The sequence below is a fragment of the Heterodontus francisci genome, chromosome X (genome assembly GCF_036365525.1).
Source record: "Heterodontus francisci isolate sHetFra1 chromosome X, sHetFra1.hap1, whole genome shotgun sequence".
In the NCBI taxonomy this organism is placed as follows: Eukaryota; Metazoa; Chordata; class Chondrichthyes; order Heterodontiformes; family Heterodontidae; genus Heterodontus; species Heterodontus francisci.
The window spans coordinates 3,978,820-4,001,169 of NC_090421.1; the positions used below are offsets into that span (position 1 = coordinate 3,978,820).

Here is a 22,350-nt window from a genome sequence, read left to right on the forward strand (position 1 = left end):
GTTCACAGTAATATTTACATTGGTCCTCTTTGGTAACGAGATTCTGAAAGTGTTAGAATACCCATAGAAACATAGAAAATAGGAGCAGGAGTAGGCCATTTGGCCCTTCAAGCCTGCTCTGCCATTCATTATGATCATGGCTGATCATCCAACTCAGTAGCCTGTTCCGGCTTTCGTCCCATACCCTTTGATCCCTTTAGACCCAAGAGCTATATCTAACTCCTTTTTGAAAACATACAATGTTTTGGCCTCAACTGTTTTCTGTGGTTGTGAATTCCACAAGCTCACCACTCTGGGTGAAGAGATTTCTCCTCATCTCACTCCTGAAAGGTTTACCCCATATTCTTAGACTATGACCCCTGATTCTGGACTCCCCCACCATCGGGAACATCCTTCCTGCATCTACCCTGTCAAGTCCTGTTAGAATTTTATAGGATTCTATGAGATCCCCCCTCACTCTTCTGAACTCCAGCGAATATAATCCTAACCGACTCAATCTTACCTCATACGTCAGTCCCGCCATCCCAGGAATCAGTCTGGTAAACCTTCGCTGCACTCCCTCTATAGTAAGAACATCCTTCCTCAGATAAGGAGACCAAAACTGCACACAGTATTCCAGGTGTGGCCTCACCAAGGCCCTGTATAATTGCAGCAAGACATCCCTGTTTCTGTACTCGAATCCTCTCGCTATGAAGGCCAACATACCATTTGTCTTTTTTAACCGCCTGTTGCACCTGCATGCTTACCTTCAGCGACTGGTATACAAGAACACCTAGTTCTTGCTGCATATTTCCCTCTCTCAGTTTATAGCCGTTCAGATAATCTACCTTCCTGTTTTTGCTGCCAAAGTGGATAACCTCACATTTATCCACATTATCCTGCATCTGCCATGCATTTGCTCACTCACTTAACTTGTCCAAATCACCCTGAAGCCTCTCTGCATCCTCCTCACAACTCACCCTCCCACCCAGTTTTGTGTCATCTGCAAATTTGGAGATATTACATTTAGTTCCCTCATCTAAATCATTAATGTATATTGTGAATAGCTGGGGTCCTAGCACTGATCCCTGCGGTACCCCACTAGTCACTGCCTGCCATTCGGAAAAGACCCATTTATCCCTACTCTTTGTTTCCTGTCCACCAACCAATTTTCTATCCATTGGAATACACTACCCCCAATCCCATGCGCTTTAATTTTACACGCTAATGTCTTATGTGGGACTTTGTCGAAAGCCTTCCGAAAGTCCAAATAAACCACATCCACTGGCTCCCCCTCATCAACTCTACTAGTTACATCCTCGAAGAATTCTAGTAGATTTGTCAAGCATGATTTCCCTTTCGTAAATCCATGCTGACTCTGCCCGATTCTACCACTGTTCTCTAAGTGCTCTGCTATAAAATCTTTGATACTGGACCCTAGAATTTTCCCCACTACTGACGTCAGGCTGACTGGTCTATAATTCCCTGCTTTCTCTCTACCTCCCTTTTAAAATAGTGGGGTTACATTAGCTACCCTCCAATCTGTAGGAACTGTTCCAGAGTCTATAGAATCTTGGAAGATGACCACCAATGCATCCTCTATTTCTAGGGCCACTTCCTTAAGTACTTTGGGATGCACACCATTAGGCCCTGGGGATTTATCGGCCTTCAATCCCACAATTTTCCCAATCTGGTTGCGCAACAGATAATTAACCAGGAGTGTGATGCCCATTTATATAGTATATATATATATATATATAGTTATGTTTGCTCCCATTTTTGGGGGTAAATTTTGAAGATTTGTGTTTCAAAACTGAAAAGATTCCATGGATGCTGGAACCTAGTGTGTATTTTTTTTTAAAAGGGAGATCACCAGAAGGTTTTTGGACTGATCTTGAAAACAAACAATTACTGGAAGGCATCTGTCTGCAGATAATTACCCAGCAGGGGTTGTTTGTGACTTGGGGAAGATGTTTACAGAGAAGTGACAGGCCAAGATTTATAGAGGTCAGGAGGCTTGACTTCTGGACTGTTTTTGGTTTCACTTTGAAATGTTACAAAAGGCTGTTGGCGATGAACAGTGGTTTGAAAAGGAGTTAGTCATCCCACCCCAACTCCGTCTGTTCCAGCAGTTTGGAAAAAGCCTGCCAGTTTTCCATCTCTTGAGGAGCTGAAAAGCAAGCGTTAGAAGCAGACTGAAACTGTGGCTGCATTCCTCCTGTAAGGCCTGTGTCTGAAACCTCTGTTGCTGCATTTCCTGGAAGCCTACCCAAACTGATCATCAACGTCGCCTGAAAAGAACTGTTCTAGGAAGATCCCAGTGACAGCTGCCTGTACGTATTTGGGATGCCAAACCAAAACAAAGGACATCTTTCCATATCTTCTCTTTCTTCTTCAATAATTAGCAAGTATTTAACCTAAGTGTTTTTGTCTTTTTTTTGTAATAGAGCTCTAAAACGCAAATCCCTTTATTTTTCTGGTTATGTGTGTGTGTGTAGAGTGTGAGGGGCTAAGGTAAAAAAGGGAACTTTAATATTTCATTCCATGTGCTTATGCTTTATTTCATTATTGGTTAAGACTTGTTTGATAATAAATTGATAATTTTGTTGTTTATTAAAGAAACCTGGTTGGTGTGTTAATTCTGGGATAAAAATAAAGTCTATGATTGATCTCATTGGTAAGTGGGAAAATTTTAAATATATGTTGTGATCTGTGGAGAAGTGGAACTAGAATAAACAGTACATTCCTCCCACCTCGGTCGTAACTAAAATATATATATATATGTATAATATCTCATATATATTTCCTATATTTAGCACTATCTGGAAATACAATGAAATCTCCTCGCACTTTTGCACGTTTTAGTATATGTATACATTTTAATTGTTAACAATGAACCTTTTTCAAATAAGTTGTGTGTGTCTCCTCAATATTTCTTAATCTGATCTCTGATGATATATTGCAGGTATTAGCTCTAGTTTTTGTTCGAAAATTGATGGACCTTTGCTTCCTGAAGCGTGAGCTAAGCTGGCTTGATGATCTAATGCCTGAAAGTAAGAAGAAAAAACTGGATGATGCCAAAAAAGTTAAAGAGGATGGGGTAAGATTTGATAATCACAAAGACTAGATCTATTGTAATATATGGAATGAATGTGCAGAACTAAAGCTCACACAAATGCTTTTTTGGGCAAATTTTAATCACAAATTAAAGGGGAGAGTCTGAGTACTTTTTTTTTCAATACATTCCCCTTTTTTCAGAAGAAAATAATATACATGGACTAGAAATTTCTTTTGATGTTTTAGTAAAAGTTGTTTCCTCGAGATTTGCTTGGGCACAAATATATCTCCATGCCAGTGAGAACATTTCTGGTATGTATACTTCCTTCTAATATGGAGGGCCAGTAAATTGAGCAAAAAGTGCTCCCCCAAGATTATCTTTCCCTTTCAATTAGTTGGCTGTCAATGTTTGATAAATGTAACCAAGTTCTAATTTTTTGATAACTTTTTAAATACTGTTCAATTACCTTCGTGCACATTCACAAAATTATGCATTTGCAAATTCTGTGCTAAACCAGTAATTTAACAAATCTGTTGCATATAACCTTATACAAATAGTCACTACTATTTTTCTCCCTTTTAATTTTTTTCTCTCTTTGAACTCCCTTGCCTGCCCCACCTAATAGGGAAAATAGCATATTGTTCCCAAGCTTTCCAGATGAAAATTTGAAATCAGCCATAAGACCAATTGAAATATTAACTTGTTTTACATTTTGCTGCCTTTTCTCCTCCTCCCTAAGGAGAATTCAGCTGAAGTCAGTGTGAGGAATTGTAGTTTCCTACCACAATATGGCAGCATGTTGCTATTAAAAATTCCTTTGCCATCACACCACCATAACGTTCTGCATGGAATAATCAAACTCATTGGGTCATAAAATCTTGTTTTAGATCACAACAAGAGGCTTGTCTCAAGGATGAAGTTGTGTCCAGATTTTGATTAAAGATCTCTCCTTATCCTGCTTTTATCTTTTACCTTCAGCTAGAGATTGTTGGTTGTACACGAAGGTACGGAATGATTAGCATGGGTAGTGCGTCTAACTACTGCACATTACTTAAATTGCTAATTTCATCTGGTTTGCACTAATTAAACTAATATCATATAAACCTTTTTGTTTCATAAGTGCTGTTAAAATGTAACATTTTCTATGGGGGCTACTTGATAAAAGTTTCATTCAGAGGTCTTGTCAGTACTGCAGTTTTGTATTGTTACCTATTACTAGGTGCCGATATGCCTTAGATACACACTCGGATACAGCAGTGCTAATCACTCCCTTAAACGGTCAGAATGTCTTGCATCCAGTAGTGTGGTTGTTCTGCCCAATATCTAATTATATGCTGTAATCCAGGGTGTAAAAATAGGACCCCCTTGTGATCAGAACTAGATATTGTATCTTTCTGCCACTTCAGATCACATTTCTCAAGTTGCATAGTATAGAAATGTTCCCTAAGTCTTTTGCATATGTCCTCATGCACTTCTCCAATTTTTCAGTAGATGGACTGATAAACACTTCAGTAAGACGAAGCTTGACTCAAATAATTAAGCTGATTTATTTTATGAACAGCAAACTATGGAGTAACAGCTAGAAACAAACTTCACTTTCTTTGCACAATTTCATGTCTCTCCTTGAAAAATAAGAAAACAAATAAACCATGCACCCTGTTCCTTTTGTGGGCTGATTTACTTTTTTTTAAAGACAACTACTAACTGCAAAAAACTGACCTGCATGTTAACTTCCAGACCGATTAATCCCCTTCTCCTCTCGGTGGCTGCAGGCTATGGCTTTTTAAATCTGAGCAAATTTGCTTTTGAAGCACAATACTTAAACATAATTCATTTGCAAATCCTTTCCATGAAATAAATGATGAGAAATTCTGAAATGTGATAAAGGAATTCAGAGATCATCCTAGTCAATGGTTACAAGAATTGAATACACGATTCATTTTTGTATAATTTGGAAAATTCTGATTTAAACTGGCAAAAGAAAGAAGCCTTATATCATAGGACATTTGTGATTTTTTAAGAATAAGAACAATTTGGTGTTTCCTAGTGTTTGGGGCTATGTACAATAATAGAATGTGCAAAAGTAAATTGGAATGCTGCCAGGATGAGGTTTTTATTTCTCAGAACCAACTCCCTCTTACTACAAAAAAATGCACTCCTTAATTAAATATCTGTACGATAATATTCCTGGATTTCTACAGATCATCATTTGTGTCAAGTTGTGGAAAACATTTTTAGCAGATCAGTAAATCATTATGGGTAGGGTGCTTTTTTGATCTAGTACAGTGTTTGTATCTCTAATCTAACAGGAATCGGACAAAATGCTGGAACCAGGGGACAGTGGTGTGCAGCTACCAATGGAAAGTAGAAAACTGCTTCAGAGTCCAGTAAAGAGTAATATTTATAGGTAATCTAGTCAATAGTGCTTCTAATACTCTTCACAGTTAAGCTCATACAGTTTCAATGGTTGCCATATAGACATTTTTCATGCTGTTTAGATTGAACATTTGCAGCCATTTCTTACCCACATGATAGCAGATACCAAACTGGAGTACATAATATATTAACTCAGTAATAAGTTAAGTTTTTAAATTCTAAAAATAGCAGTATTTCTAAATAGATCAGGTTACTACACAGAGAGTAAATATATTCTCAGTTTTTGAGCATTTCTTACATGGTGTTCACTTGTCTACCAGGTAGAATGATGCTTGCCATTACTATTAATGATGGTAATGCCAAACCACCAAAGTGGTAGGATTGGTTAATTGGAGGTTGACCAGCAGAATTAATGACCTGTCGTCCAAAGGTTTCTCTGAGCAGTGCGATTACACTTCACAATACTGCAGTATTATTTTGGGGCATGACTCCAACCAATATATTCAAAAAACATTTCATATTTTACAACTTCATACTCTCTTTGGCAGATTTTCATGTTTTGGTAAAACAATGCAAGAATGTACTGGATGCACGTCAATATTTTAATCTGCTGGATACCAGCAGTATTACAAAAAGCGCAATGCATACAGCAGGTAGAATTACCATCAGCAATATCCTATTACTGCGCAACAAGAATGCCAGCCAGACGAGTATTGTCTCAATTCTTTGTCCTCGCATTACAATTATGTTCCAGACATGTGTGTGTTTAAAAAGATATAAAAACTGGATTACTTTTGATTTCAGTGACTTCTAACTCACTTGCAGATTTGCGCTATTTTCTTGAATGGAACTTCTGCAAAGTAAAATGCATTGCAATGGACGCACAATTGTAGAGATAATCATATTGTACCTGCAATAAAGCTGTTGAGCCACTTGTTAAGCTGTTAACCATGTACTTAATGAGCTGAAATCTGCAAAACTTTGCTGATGCTGCTGCACAGTGCGCATGGATCTATTTTTCTTTCTGCTGGATGACAGCTGAAAGTGTGGGAAATCCTAAATGGCCTTTCATTTGCTCAGCTCTTTCTGCTTTTTATGAATAAAACATTGCTGTCTAAGTTTAAAACTGTTTGCAACAGTGCTCCTTGTTGCTTATTTGATCACACTTAGTATCAAATCCAACATTTATATCCGCCAAGTCCTGGAACAGGTTAGTAAATTTTTTTAAACGGTGAGCAGCAAATCAGATTACATACTTCATAAAGAGCTCTGTGTTGTAAGTAGAAGACTATACACTGTCATACAGAGAAAACGTAATTCAGTTGTGCCTCAGATTACGAACATTGTAAATGTTTGGTTGCAGAATTCATGTTTTAAAAATGTTTTATGATAAGTAATTTAAGAAAGCATGGAAGTATTATTGAAATAAAAACAAAAAGTGCTGGAAATACTCAGCAGGTCTGGCAGCATCTGTGGAAAGAGAAGCAGAGTTAACGTTTCAGGTCAGTGACCCTTCATCAGAACTGCAGTTTCAGGTCAGTGACCTTTCATCAGAACACAGTTTTATTTTTCTTATTTTCCAATAACGTGTGTTGTCAAGCAGAACCACAATACAGGAAATGACAGAATGAAATAAATTTCAGTTTATAACCTGACATTTTATTCTGCATGGCCAATTATTCCTGTGCTTCAGTTTTTTGGGGGGGTGATTGGCCACAATGGCAAGGACTAGCTTATTGCCATTAAGAAGTGGTGATGGGCCGCCTCCTTGAACCGCTGTTGCTGTTATGGTGAAGGTAGGGAATTTCAGGAATTTCTCCCAGTGATGATGAAGCAACGGCCGAATATGTCAGGATGATATATGCCTTGAATGGGAACTTGGAGGTGATGCTGTTCCTACGACATTGCTGCTCATGTCCTCCTTGGTGCTCAAGGTCACGGGGCTGAAAGATGCTATTGAAGTATGCTTGGTGAGTTGCTGCAGTACATCCTGTAGATAGAACATACTGCAGCCACAGTGTGCTGGTGGTAAAAGGGGTAGATATGAAGTCCAGTGGCAGAAACACAGATCATACAAACTGCACCTGGCCACAGAACCTCCCTTACTACTGCTGATACCAGAAGCAATTTTGAGGGAAGCGCAAAAAGCTAGCAAATGCTGAGATAGTGCACGCAGTACAAATTCCTCCACATTTTGCCTATGAAATAAATAAAACAAATGGAGGGAATTCCAGATGTGAATTATTAACACAGTGATTGAGGATCTTCACCCTGCTGAAATATAACGTGATGGTGTCTTACTGAAGTGATAATCATGCCTTATCGTGTGAAAAGATATACTTCAGTCACTCAGACATGCTGCTTCCTGTGTCAGAACAACTTATAAAGTGTAATTAAAAACAAGTTTATTTTTGTTTTACAAAAACCAAGCAATTTAGTACAAGCAGTAGTGTCTACATTTGGATGCATGCTCCACAACCCATTAAGTGTCTTGTAAAATGAAGTTGAGAGGGGAGATTTTCCCCAGTAGAGAAAATAAAAGTGCCACAGCTCATGGTAAACTCCACCACTCAGGAGCTGCAGCAGCAGTGGCATTAAACAAACCTGCAGCTCACATGCTCATTCTCTGAGCTGAAGGAGTTTCTCTGTAAATGACCTTTATTTTGTATGTGACCAAAATGGGAAAAAAACACAATTGAGGTGATCATGTATTAATCTGTTAGTTTTTTGCTTAAAATTTTGATCACTTTCTTGATTATGTGGCACCTGAACTTTGTTTATAGGTGTGATCCATCTGAAATTAATATTTCTGATGAAATGTCCAAATCTACAGTTTGGAAGGCACTCAGTATGAATACAGAGAACAACAAAACCAAGGATAATACAACTTCAAAAAGGTAAAACTAGTATTTATTTAATGGAATTTTAACATTTCTACAATTCTGGCCCCATAGCCATCCTATCCTACTGGATCAAAAAAACACAATATTCTGCTCTGTAATTTACACTTCCTGGTTGATTCACTAGGAAACATTCTTGAACAAGGAAAGGGTCCCTGTCCAGTTAGTTTGCCTTTTTCCCCCCTCAGCCAACCCAGTTATATGAACAAACTTGTCCCTAGTGTAAATGTTTGAGACAGGAATTCAAGGTACCCCTCCCCGAAGGCTCAGTTATTAAAGGTATATAATCGAACCATACAGGCTGGGAAATCTGGTCCAACCCCTGGTCTGTGCTGAGTTAATTGACTTCAGGGTAGCAGAAGAGTAGTGTGAGGATGGACCTTCAATTGACCTCTGCCTGGTTTCAGAGGGGTTCTCACTGGTGACTGCTATCTAGTAAACCCTGGAAATTACACATCGGCATCTGGAGAGGACAGACTCGGGCTCGGCTCTGGTACTTTCCATAGCTTGTCAACTTTCGCTGTCTATGTTCACGTGCATGATAAGTTGCCTTAAGTAATTTAGGGCAGCTGGCACCTTCGCAACCGTGTACCCCAGTAAAAGTCAGCATCTTCAGGAACTTAACTTGACAATGGATGTTAACTTTGTCAGGCGTAGATTATTGTTAGTTGCCTCTATTTGTGTTCTGTTGTTACATCATTTAATACACAGTGGCGCAGTGGTTAGCACCGCAGCCTCACAGCTCCAGCGACCCGGGTTCAATTCTGGGTACTGCCTGTGTGGAGTTTGCAAGTTCTCCCTGTGTCTGCGTGGGTTTCCTCCGGGTGCTCCGGTTTCCTCCCACATGCCAAAGACTTGCAGGTTGATAGGTTAATTGGCCATTATAAATTGCCCCTAGTATAGGTAGGTGGTAGGGAAATATGGGGACAGGTGGGGATGTGGTAGGAATATGGAATTAGTGTAGGATTAGTATAAATGGGTGGTTGATGGTCGGCACAGACTCGGTGGGCCGAAGGGCCTGTTTCAGTGCTGTATCTCTAAACTAAAAGAAAAACTAAACTAACCAGCAGTTTTATTCTTAACATCATTATATAACAATACCAGTTAGCATGCTCCACTTCCGAGGGAATCTGTTGATTTATTTCACAATTGGTATGTTTTATCAGATAACAGCATTTAATTCTAGAGCCTAAGAGGCTATTTTACATTGAAATATGGGTGGTGGACAGACAAAAACATTGTTTTAAAACCTACCACCCATTGGCCCACCCTAGGCCTGCTCAATTTTATTTTCAAGTGAACTTCTAAATAAGTGGCCGGTGCCCCTGCCCAAATCAGGTGGTACCCTTCTTAAAACATGTAAATCAGGGTCCTACACCGATTGTAGGACCCCGACTCAATTTTCAGATACCGATGGGCTGAGTGTGCACTGCGCATGCCCATTGGTACTGGGCATGGAGCAGCCGAACCAGTAGTCCTTTAAGGGACTGCTGGAGGCAGCTCCAAAATACTCCCAAAATATCAGCAGCACTGATTTTTGTGGGGAATGGAAGAGCATGAATGTTCCTTCTGATCCCATAAAATCTTCCCTCCTACCCACAGTGACTTGGGTGGCCTCCTATCCTCAAACACTGACTTCTGGCTTGGCTCAGCAGAGGAGCCACTGGATCTCACCCTTCCCCACCCCAATTGGCAAGTTATCTACTAGTGCTTGTTTAGCACTAGCAGCTTTCCAATTCCAGTCAATAAGGCCTGAACACGAAAATTATTCAGACCTCTTGTTATTGCTATCGGGTGGACCATGTGATTGCTGTACCCAACGTGCACTCTGTATGCATATTGGCCCCAAAACGTGGAAAAGAACACCTTTGTTACCTTCCTCCTTTATACTTAGTAATACTTATTTCTTTTTACAGCAGTTCCATTCAAAAATCAATGTAAATTGATGTTCGTGGATCAGGTGAGTCACACTTCATGTTCTTTTATTTGGATAAAAATGTAGTTTAGTGCTCAGTTTAAGATGAATAATGTCAGTCTGTTACACCATGGGCCAGATGCAGCTAAAGTTCACTCTACTCTGCCTCAACAATGAGCTTAACCCTATTCTCAGAACAGCAGCCTCAGCTGCACCAGTTTGATATTTCCATTCCACATTCCAGCCTCTAAGTCGGTACTGTTTCTTGCAAAAGTATGAACACTTTTATGCTGTAGACCTATGTGCACATGAATTGGGTTCAAACTATTCAAACTCATTTCACATTCAGCCCTTACAGTTGGCAAAGAGAAAAGAAATCCATCCCGTCAGTATGGTCTGGATTTTAACTGTGATCCCTGGTAAAAAGAACCATGTCAATACCCAATAGGAGCGATTTTCAACTGTCAGCCACCCATTTCTTGCCAAAAAAACTGACCTGATGCTGATCCATTCGATACTGCATCCAACACCAAGTCCCTCTCACCATCATCCCTGTCCTTGGTGACTTACATCAACTCCCGGCCCCACAATGCCTCACATTTAAAATTTTAATCCTGTGTTTAAATCCCTAAATGGGCTCCCTGTATCTTTTAACCTTCTGGAACCCTACAATCCACTCCAAATTCTTTTTACCTCTGGCTCTGGCATCTTGTGCAACCCCTTAATTTTCTCACCACTTGACAACTGTGCCTTCACCTGCCCAGGCCCCTGCTCTGGAATTCTCTCTCAAAACATGTCTCACTCTCCACCTCCCTCTCCTCCTTTGAGATTCTCCTGCAAACCTGGCTCTTTAACCAAGCTTTTGATCACCATACCTCACCCCACGATATCTCCTCCTTTGGTTTTTTGTTTAATTACCCCTTATGAAGTGCTGTGGGATAAGTTAAAGGTTCTGTATCAGGGTTGGCCAGGGGGGGGGGGGGGGGGAGGGGGAGGAGGAGGAGGAGGAGGAGGAGGAGGGGAAGAGAGAGAGAGCGAGAGAGCGAGAGAGCGAGAGAGCGAGAGAGCGAGAGAGCGAGAGAGCGAGAGAGCGAGAGAGCGAGAGAGCGAGAGAGCGAGAGAAGGGAGGGAAGGAGGTGGATGGGAGGGGTGACGGAAAGGGCCGGGCGGGGGGAAGAGAGGAGAAAGGGGGGAGAGAGAGGGGAGGGAGCGGAGGGAAGGAGGAGATGGATAGAGAGAGAGGGGGGAGAGGGAGGAGAGGGCAGTGGGGAGATGGAGGGGGAGCGAATGGGTAGAGAGAGGGGGGAGGGAGAGGGTTATGGGGGGAAGAGAGATGGGGGGTGAGAGAGGCAGCATGGGGAGAGGGAGAGGGGGGAGGGGGAGGGGGGACAGAGAGGGAGCGGGGACAGAGAGATAGGGAATGGGGCAGAGAGAAGGGGGATGGGGACCGAGGGGGAGGGGTAGAGAGAGAGAGGGGACAGGGGGACAGAGAGAGGGGGAGGAGGGGAGAGGTAGAGAGAGGGCGGGGGGACAGTGAGAGAGGGAGGGGCGGAGAGAGGGAGGGGGGACAGAGTGAGAGAGGGAGGGGGGAAAGAGGAAGGGGGAGAGGGGGAGGACAGAGAGAGAGGGCGGGGGGGCAGAGTGAGAGAGGGAGGGGGGACAGAGAGGGAGGACAGAGAGGGCGGGGGGGCAGAGAGAGAGGGCAGGGGGGCATAGAGAGAGAGGGGGAGCAGAGAGAGAGAGGGAGGGGGGGGCAGAGAGGAGAGTGGGGGCAGAGAGAGAGAGAGGGGAGGACAGGGAGGGGGACAGAGAGGTGGAGGGAGCAGAGGGAGGGGGGACAGAGAGAGAGAGAGGGGAGTGGTGGGAGGGTGTAGAGAAAGGAGAGAGGGAGAGAGATGGGGGAGAGGATTGCAGAGAGTGTGAGGGGGAGAGGGAGAGATGGGGGCGGGGGGGGGGGGGGAGAGGAGGGGGGAAAGAGAGAGAGAGAGAGGGATGGTGTGGACCTTGTCCTATCAACACCTTCTTTTGTTATCTCTTGCCCCGCCCATGCTTTACCTGCTTAAAATCTTTTACATTTCTTATATCTGCCAGTTCTGAAGAAGGGTCACTGACCTGAAACATAAACTCTGCTTCTCTCCCCATAGATGTTGCCATACCTGTTGAGTATTTCCAGCGTTTCTTGTTTTTCTACCCTATTTCACCTCAGAATATTCTCTGCTTCTTTCATTACTTCACGCCAGCTGCAAAAACCCTTATCCATGCCTATGTCACCTGAACAATCACTTTCCTATATATGCTGTCCTCACCAGCTCCCACAAAACTTCAGCTGATCTGGAAATCTGTGACTTGAGTTCTCATTCATCTGCACTGTTTGCCGTGTCCCAAAAGATTAATTTCAAGATCCTAGTTTTTGAATCCCTACATGGCCTCACCCTACCCTATTTGGAAAATCCTTTTCAGCTATATATGCCAGCCCGCACCCTCAATTCAACTAACTCTATTACATGTCCCTAGCCCCCTCCATTCCACGGGCTTAGGCTTATCTTTCAAGCATTATGCCCCTCTCACTGCTTTGCGATCTCTCCCTGCCTTCAAGAGCCTTCTTTTTAAAAAATATTCTCTCTAACCACACCTTCAATCTTCTCCTCCCCACTCCCAAATTCCTCTCCTTCATCCTTCCCCCTTCCCCCTCAAAAAGTGATCTGAGACATTCTTTTATAAAAGTAGCATGATATAAATGCATGTCTCTTTATTTCTTAGGTTTAAATCCCAACTTTGACAGAGAAGAATGAAGTTATAAATGACTCAGGGAAGAGCCAAAACAGAGAGGTTTTCAATCAAACATCCACACTGTGTCCTGGAACATCCTTGGAAAATAAAATAAGTTGAAGGCAGCACATCGTCCTTTTAAGTATTCAGAACCCCATTAAGGCCTTTCAAAGAGAAGTCTGAACTTTTAAGTCCAATTTTATTTATTTTTTTGCAAGTCTTTAGATTGACCAGAAGTTAATAGAAGTTTCAACTCTTGAAAAAAAAAATCAGTGTAGTTTTGTGTATTTTTTAAAAATTTCAGTTTTGTAATACAAAGCCTGACTAACAAAAATAGACCTTTTGAAAGGCCTTCATCTCTAACCAGCATATAATTTGAGATGCTTGATATGTAGACGGTAAGGATAATTAGATTTGTTATATGTACTGTATCACGATTATTGTGTGATTATCAGTGCTGTTTCATATGATTTCTACACTTCAATGTACGTTTTCATGTCTCTGCATGAAAAAATTATTGTCTATCAACAATGTTTACATGTACCTTGATCATTAAATGTTATCTTACTAAGTAATAAAGCAACTTGCAGTGCAATATACTGTACAAATTAAAATCACTACTAACATACAACATGGTCAGTAAAAAATAATGTTGAGAATGTTCTCTAACAATTCCTTACCAATAGAAATTGAGAGGCTTCTGTCACCTGAAACCCTCATCAGCCTGCTGGAAGTAATATCCCTATTCTGAGCCTTGAGGGGGTACCAAAAACTCAAGGTGAGCAATTTAATGACATCGAAATGAAAAACAAAATTTGGTTATTTTTTTTTACACTTTATTAGAGGGAAGAATTATTTTAAAACCGAGAATGTTGTAGCTGTATGAAGACTTGGAACTAATTAGAAAAGTACAAAGAAAACCTGTAAAAACATACCCCGCAAAATGAAGTATAAAATACAAAAAACTTATCTTAACTTGCATGTCAATTTAAGCTGCTCCCACCAAAAGCATCCACTGCCAAATTTTCCAAAGGACTTTCTGTAGTCACAGATTAAATTACGTATATATTGTCAGACAATTTCACTTCTAGATAATCATAAAGTACAGTTTATTAACTGTTAACTATTTCTTAAATCAGTCTTTTTGAGAGGCTGGGAAGGTTCCAGTGCAATAATATAGCAATACACAAAGCTTACTGTTTATTCTTAATGTCAGGGAAGAAATATCAGAAAATCATTAGATGGGAGAGAAATAAAAATGCTAATTCTACTCTTGTACCATTTTTGGATATGATACCAATATAAGTGCCATGAATGTAATCCTGGTCCAAACAAAATCAAAATGAATAAGCTGGTGAGGACAAGTGGTGAGCAAGTCTAGGGCTGCTGCTGAATGGGAACTTCCACAGCCAGCAGAGATTGTCAAATATATTGCAGATCACTATATAAAAGGTGAAGAAGGTTTCAGCTGAAAGGGGGGAAAAATAGTGTCTGGGTGGGAGAACATGGCAGACATCCCTCCACTCTGCAGACCTAATTTATGGACTGAAGTGCCACTACAGTCCTCAGAGGGTTATCCATTAAGACTGCGCAGAAACTGTGCTGGTTGCAGGCTGTTGAGGGCACCTGGCAATAAAAACAAATCTCTCCATTCTGCTGGTAAAACTCATTACTTCAGATACTTCAGTTCACAATTTTAGAATCCGCTATTGTTCGGTCACACTTGTAGGACATTGTTTTTGTCTGATTTCCTGGAGAAACACAGCTATCCAAACAAGCAATTTCCATGATTTTATGATTTTGAATGTAATACATACCAAAAGAAAATAAAAATGAAAATATATCCTTAGTGAATTTAAAAGAAGTGCAGGCACAAATTTTTAATATGGCTTCTTTCTAGTGGACTACATGTAGAAATAGAGACGCATTATTTTATTTTAGAGAGACTTAAAGAAATATATTAATAGATTATTTTGTTGCAGAAAACCTATAGTCTTATGACACTTATAATGTAAATAAAAGTACAAGCAGAAATCAAATCCACCTGGTCCACCAAATAGAAGCTTGTTGGCCTAAATCTGAAGGATGGGCTAATAGCTGACATACACAAGATGACCACAGACCCCTTGAACTAAGAAATAGAAACATATGGTAAAAGCCAATATGGCTTCTATTTTAGTGATGCTATTTTTGTTTGTTTATTAGTCCTGGACATTTAGATGTGAAGACCCAGGTATATAATTGTTTGTTTACAGTATTGTTTAAGTGGAGTAACGTGATTGCAGTTTCAGTTCAAGGTGGATGTAAAAGTTATTTATGATATACTGGAGGAATTGTGTAAAAGTGCTGTACAGTCAGGTAATGCTGTTGTTTAATCTTGTGTTTTGTTGCACACTTGTAGTGAAAATAGAGATGCAGATTAAATCAGTGTACTCCTAAACTGTAACAGATGAAGAAATTTTAAAGAGACAACGTTCCTCTTATTTAAATGGTCTGCATTTTGCAAAACTTTAGAATGGATTTTCTTTCCTCTCTTTCTTAGTCTGTCGTGTGATAGACATGTGAATAAATGTGATGGAAACATTTTTATTTATGTTCAAAAAGTTATGAAGTCTTATTAACTGTGCATAGGTCATAAAATGCAGCCTCTTTAGCAGGAATTCTGTCAACTTAAATAATGAAAATGTGAATGGAACAACTGTAATTTATTTCTATAAGGAAATAAAAGTGATTAAAATACAATGACTTGATTATTGCTAGGACAAAACAAAAGAGAGATTTAGAACATAAGAAATAGGAGCAAGAGTAGGCCATTCAGCCCCTCAAGCCTGCCCCACCATTCAATAAGATAATGGCTGATCTGTCCCAGGCCTCAACTCCTCTTTCAGGCCTGCTCTGCATAACACTCAACTCCCCAAGATTTCAAAACTCTGTCTACCTCCTCCTTAAATACATTTAGTGACCTAGCCTCCACAACTCTGAGGTAGAGAATTCCAGAGATTCATCACCATCTGAGAGAAGAAATTCCTTCGCATCTCAGTTTTAAATGTGTGACCCCTTATTTTGTAACTATGTCCCCTAGTTCGAAATTCCCCCACTAGTGGAAACATCTTCCCCACATCTACCCTGTCAAGCCTCCTTAAAATCTTATATGTTTCAATAAGATCACCTCTCATTCTTCTAAACTCTAATGAATAAAGGCCTAACCTGTTTAGCCGTTCTTGATAAGACAACCCCTTCATCCCAGGAATCAGCCTAGTGAACCTTTTCTGAACTGCCTCCAATGCTAGTATATCCTTCCTTAAATACGGGGACCAAAACTGTACGCAGTACTCCAGGTGTGGCCTCACCAACACCCTGTACAGTTGTAACAAGACTTACCTATTTTTAAACTCCAACAAAAGCCAAAATTCCATTTGCCTTCTTAATTACTTGCTGCATCTGCATGCTAACTTTTTGTGTTTCATGTACAAGAACACTCAGATCCCTCTGTACTGCAGTATTTTGATTTAAAATACTGCAGGTGGTGTATATAGCACAATGGTCCTTTAATATGCAATCTTAAGGTGATACGACATGCATTTGTGCTTGTGATTCCCAATATTGTGTTTCCAATCTGATGTATCATCTAAAGTTAAGTATTTCCTCACAAGAAATGAGGGAAAATGAGGTGAATCACCCAAGGCTCACTGCCACCTAGTTTCGGAGCAGCACTGGAAGAGCTTTTGGAGCAGGTCGCACCTGTTGCTTGCTATGGGAGAACTTAAAAATGAGTGAAAATAACTTAGTGAGGACCAAAAGAATCCTTGATTTGCAACAATTGTTTTGTATAATATTTAATTTTTTTGTAGTGCCTTACACATCACAACGGTTTAAAGTGGTACACACAATTAAATAATTTGAAGGGAAAAGACTTACATATGTGAACCAGTTGATGAGCTGGTGAGTCAAAGAAATGCTTAGCTACAACCATATTGTCTGAAATATTTCAAGTCCTACAATAGAGACTGGTGCTCTTTATAATTAATAATGAGTCATTGATTTTGCTTATAAGAAATTAACTATGATTCAACACTCTTATTTATCACTTCTAGAACTTTGAAATACATGTTGAATTCACAGAATAATACAGTGCAGAAGAGGCCCTTCGGCCCACCGAGTCTGCACCGATGCATTAAAGACACCCGACCTGTCTACCTAATCCCATTTGCCAGCACTTGGCCCATAGCCTTGAATGTTATGACGTGCCAAGTGCTCACCCAGGTACCTTTTAAAGGATGTGAGGCAACCTACCTCTACCACCCTCCCAGGCAGGGCATTCCAGACCGTCACCACCCTCTGGGTAAAAAAGTTCTTCCTCAAATCCCCCTTAACCCTCCTGCCCCTCACCTTAAACTTGTGTCCCCTCGTAACTGACCATTCAACTAAGGGGAACAGCTGCTCCCTGTCCACCCTGTCCATGCCCCTCATAATCTTGTACACCTCGATCAGGTCACCCCTCAGTCTTCTCTGCTCCAACGAAAACAACCCAAGCCTATCCAACCTCTCTTCATAGTTTAAATGTTCCATCCCAGGCAACATCCTGGTGAATCACCTCTGCACCCCCTCCAGTGCAATCACATCCTTCCTATAATGTGGTGACCAGAATTGCACACAGTACTCCAGTTGTGGCCTTACCAAAGTTCTCTCCAACTCCAACATGACCTCCCTGCTTTTGTAATCTATGCCTCGATTGATAAAGGCAAGTGTCCCATATGCCTTTTTCACCAGCCTATTAATCTGCCCTTCTGCCTTCAGAGATCTATGGACGAACACGCCAAGGTCCCTTTGTTCCTCGGAACTTCCCAGTGTCATGCCATTCATTGAATACTTCCGTGTCACATTACTCCTTCCAAAGTGTATCACCTCACACTTTTCAGGGTTAAATTCCATCTGCCACTTTTCTGCCCATTTGACCATCCCGTCTATATCTTCCTGTAACCCAAGACACTCAACCTCACTGTTAACCACTCGGCCAATCTTTGTGTCATCCACGAACTTACTGATCCTACCCCCCACATAGTCATCAATGTCGTTTATATAAATGACGAACAATAGGGGACCCAGCACAGATCCCTGTGGTACGCCACTGGACACTGGCTTCCAGTCACTAAAACAGCCGTCTGTCATCACTCTCTGTCTCCTACAGCTAAGCCAATTTTGAATCCACCTTATCAAGTTACCCTGTATCCTATGTGCATTTGCTTTCTTGATAAGTCTCCCATGTGGGACCTTGTCAAAGGCTTTGCTGAAATCCATGTAAACTACATCAACTGCACTACCCTCATCTACACACCTAGTCACATGCTCAAAAAATTCAATCAAATTTGTTAGGCATGACCTCCCTCTGACAAAGCTATGCTGACTATTCCTAATCAAATTTTGCCTCTCCAAGTGGAGATAGATTCTCTCCATTTATTTGAAATTATGGTTCTTAAAAGTTAAGATACATTGGAAGAACAAAAATGTATGGCATTTGAAGTGAAAAGTTTAATCTAACATGACAATAAAAAGAACTCTTTTGAAAATCCTAATAGTCAATTATTAAATGAGTGTTTAAAAACTCATTTTCATCTTGGGGTGCTAATGGGCAGTTGGAATCCAGCAGAAATCAGTTTCAGCACATTCCTGCTGGCTTTGGGCCCAGCTATATTTTCCTGTCCTGTGATGGGCTTCTGAATTTCCCATCTAAAAACTGTGCAAATATCATTTTTTTGCCCTGAGCTGTCATTATTGGCTCCTGGTTTGCTACCAGGAATCCCCCAAGCTGCTGTATTAGAGAAAAAGAGGAACCTGAGACTGGCTGCATGCCCTCCTGCCTGTGCCTATGCTGCCACATCTGCAGAGATGACATGCCTTGCTTTGACAGATGTTGGAGGCTCCTTTCCCAAAGATGACTGTGCCAGCAGACCTCCAGCAGCATCACAATGAAATGTGAATGCTGGACGGTTCTTAAGAAGCATCCCAATCACAGCCTGTCTTGCTTTATATGGTACTATGTAAAACAAGGCATGTCAGGGCAATCAAAAACCAGTGTTGCCTGTTTGGCAGTGCAAACCAAATTAGAACGTATTTGCACCTAAATACAAAAAAGGCCCCTTGAAAATGCCAACAATTTTAGGCAGTAGTTATTCAATTGGAACTAGATGGTGTGGTGACCATTTTCCTCTACCTTTTGGCATTAACCAGTGGCAACAGACTATACTAAAGTAACTTAGAAACATAGAAAATAGCAGCAGCAGTAGGCCATTCGGCCCTTTGGGCCTGCTGCCATTCAAAAAAGATTATGGCTGATCGTCTAATTCAGTATCCTGTTCCTGCTTTTTCCCCATATCCCTTGATCCCTTTGGCATTAAGAACTATATCTATCTCCTTTTTGAATATATTTAATGATTTGGCCTCCACTGCCTTCTGCAGCAGAGAATTCCACAGGTTCACCACCCTCAGAATTAAGAAATTTCTCCTCATCTCGGCTCTAAATGGCATATCCCGTATCCTTAGACTGTGACCCCTGGTTCTGGACTCCCCAGCCATCGGGAACATCCTCCCTGCATCTAGCCTGTCTAGTCCTGTTACAATACTATGAAATCCCCTCTCATTCTTCTAAACTCAGTGAATATAGGCCTAGTCGACCCAATCTCTCCTCATACGTCAATCCTGCCATCCCAGGAATCAGCCTAGTAAATCTTCTTTGCACTCCCTCCATGGCAAGAACATCCTACCTCAGATAAGGAGACCAAAACTGCACACAATATTCCAGATGTGGTCTCACCAAGGCCCTGTATAACTGCAGTAAGACATCCTTGCTCCTGTACTCAAATCCTCTTGCAATGAAGGCCAACATACCATTCACCTTCCTAATTGCTTGCTGCACCTGAATGCTTGCTTTCAGTGACTGGTGTACAAGGACACCCAGGTCTCGTTGCACCTCCCCCTTTCCCAATCTATCACCATTCAGATAATCTGCCTTTCTGTTTTTACAACCAAAGTGGATAACCTCACATCGGGATGGGCAATAAATGCTGGCCTGGCCAGCGACACCCACATCCCATGAATGAATTTTTAAAAAAATTTATCCACGTTATACTGCATCTGCCCACTCACCCAACTTGTCCAAATCACATTGGAGCCTCTTTGCAACTTCCTCACAGCTCACTTTAACCCCCAGCTTTGTGTCATCTGCAAACTTGGAAATGTTACATTTAGTTTCCTCACCCAAGTAATTTATATTGTGATTAGCTGGGGCCCAAGCACTGATCCCTGCGATACCCCACTAGTCACTGCCTGCCACCCGGAAAAAGACCCGTTTATTCCTACTCTCGGTTTCCTGTCTGTCAACCAATTCTCAATCCATGCCAGTATATTAAACCCAATCCCATGTGCTTTAATTTTGCTCACTAACCTCTTATGTGGGACCTTATCAAAAGCTTTCTGAAAATCCAAATACACCACATCCACTGGTTCTCCCTTATCTATTCTACTAGTTACATCCTCAAAAAACTCCAGTAGATTTGTTAAGCATGATTTCCCTTTCATAAACCCATGCTGACTTTGCCCAATCCCATTTATGCTTTCCAGGTGTTCTGCTATCACATCCTTTATAATAGACTCTAGCATTTTCCCCACTACTGATGTAAGGCTAACTGGTCTGTAATACCCTGTTTTTTCTCTCCCTCTTTTTTTAAATAGTGGGGTTACATTTGCCACCCTCCAATCTGTAGGAACTGCTCCAGAGTCTATAGAATTTTGGAAGGTGACCACCAATGCATCCACTATTTCCAGGACCACTTCCTTTAATACTCTGGGATGTAGATTATCAGGACCTGGGGATTTGTCAGCCTTTAACCCCATTAATTTCTCTAGCGCTATTTTTTTTACTAATACTGATTTCCTTCAATTCCTCCCTCTCATTAGACCCTTGGTTTCCTAACATTTCTGGGATGTTATTTGTGTCCTCCTTTGTGAAGACAGAACCAAAGTATGTGTTTAATTGTTCGACCATTTCTTTGTTCCCCATTATAATTTCCCCCGTTTCTGACTGTGTAAGAGACCTACAATTGTCTTCACTAATCTTTTTCTCTTCACATATTTATGGAAGCTTTTACAGTCAGTTTTTTATGTTCCCTGCAAGTTTACTCTCATACTCTATTTTCCCCCGCTTAATCAACCTCTTTGTCCTCCTTTGCTGAATTCTAAACTGCTCCCAATCCTCAGACTTGCTGCTTTTTCTGGCAATTTTATGTGCCTCCTCTTTGGATCTAATACTATCCCTAATTTCTTTTGGAAGCCACGGTCGAGCCATCTTTCCTGTTTTATTTTTGCGCCAGACAGGAATGAATAATTGTTGTAATTCATGCACACGTTCTTTAAATATTATCCATTGCCTATCCACCGTCAACCCTTTTAGTAAAGTTCCCCAATCTACCACGGCCATCTCGCGCCTCATACCTTCATAGTTTCCTTTATTTAGATTCAGGACCCTAGTTTTGGATTCAACTACTTCACTCTCCATTTTAATGAAGAATTCTATCATGTTATGGTCACTCCTCCCCAAGGGACCCCACACAACAAGATTGTTAATTAATCCTTTCTCCTTGCACAATACCCAGTCTAGGATAGCCTGTTTTCTAGTTGCTTCCTCAACATATTGGTCTACAAAACCATCACGTACACACTCCAGGAAATCCTCCTCCGCAGTATTATTGCTAATTTGGTTTGACCAATCTGTATGTAGATTAAGGTCACCCATGATTACACTTGTACCCTTATTGCATGAGTCTCTAATTTCCTGTTTAATGCCATCCCTTACATCTCCACTATTGTTTGGGGGCCTACAGATAACCCCCACCAACATTTTCTGCCCCTTGGTGTTTCTTAGCTTAACCCATACAGATTCCACATCATGATTTTCCAAGCCAATATCCTTCCTCGCTGTTGCATTGATTTCCTCCTTTACTAACAATGCTACCCCTCCTCCTTTCCCTTTTTGCCTGTCCTTCCGAAATACTGAATACCCCTGGATGTTCAGCTCCCATCCTTGGTCACCTTGCAGCCATGTCTCCTTAATTGCCACTAAATCATAACCGTTTATATCTATTTGCGCTGTTAGTTCATCTACTTTATTGCGAATGCTCCGCACATTAAGACATGATGCCTTTAGACTTGTCTTTTTAACATTGTTAGAACAACTTATCAGCTAAGAAGCACTTTGGAATGAGGTGTTGTACAAATGCAAGTTCTTTTGCTTCATTTGTGTTAACAAAGTACTTCTCCCAAATATTAGTAGTCTTAATCTTGTGGTTACTTAATTTCCA

The 22,350-nt window shown here is 41.0% G+C and overlaps 1 protein-coding gene across 4 annotated transcripts in view; it reads left to right on the top strand.

Annotated features, from left to right (window-relative positions):
* Positions 1-13,390, top strand: part of LOC137358611 (electroneutral sodium bicarbonate exchanger 1-like) — a 238,280-nt gene extending 224,890 nt beyond the window's left edge. For 3 of the 4 annotated variants that reach the window (XM_068024677.1, XM_068024674.1, XM_068024675.1), the window contains exons 22-26: positions 2,945-3,079; positions 5,347-5,444; positions 8,197-8,310; positions 10,230-10,273; positions 12,989-13,390. In XM_068024677.1, the coding sequence (XP_067880778.1) occupies positions 2,945-3,079; positions 5,347-5,444; positions 8,197-8,310; positions 10,230-10,254 (372 nt within the window). In that variant the 3' untranslated portion in view covers positions 10,255-10,273; positions 12,989-13,390. The remainder of the gene's footprint in view (positions 1-2,944; positions 3,080-5,346; positions 5,445-8,196; positions 8,311-10,229; positions 10,274-12,988) is intronic. The other variant, XM_068024676.1, reaches the window with a different exon arrangement.
* The last annotated feature ends 8,960 nt before the right edge of the window (positions 13,391-22,350 follow it).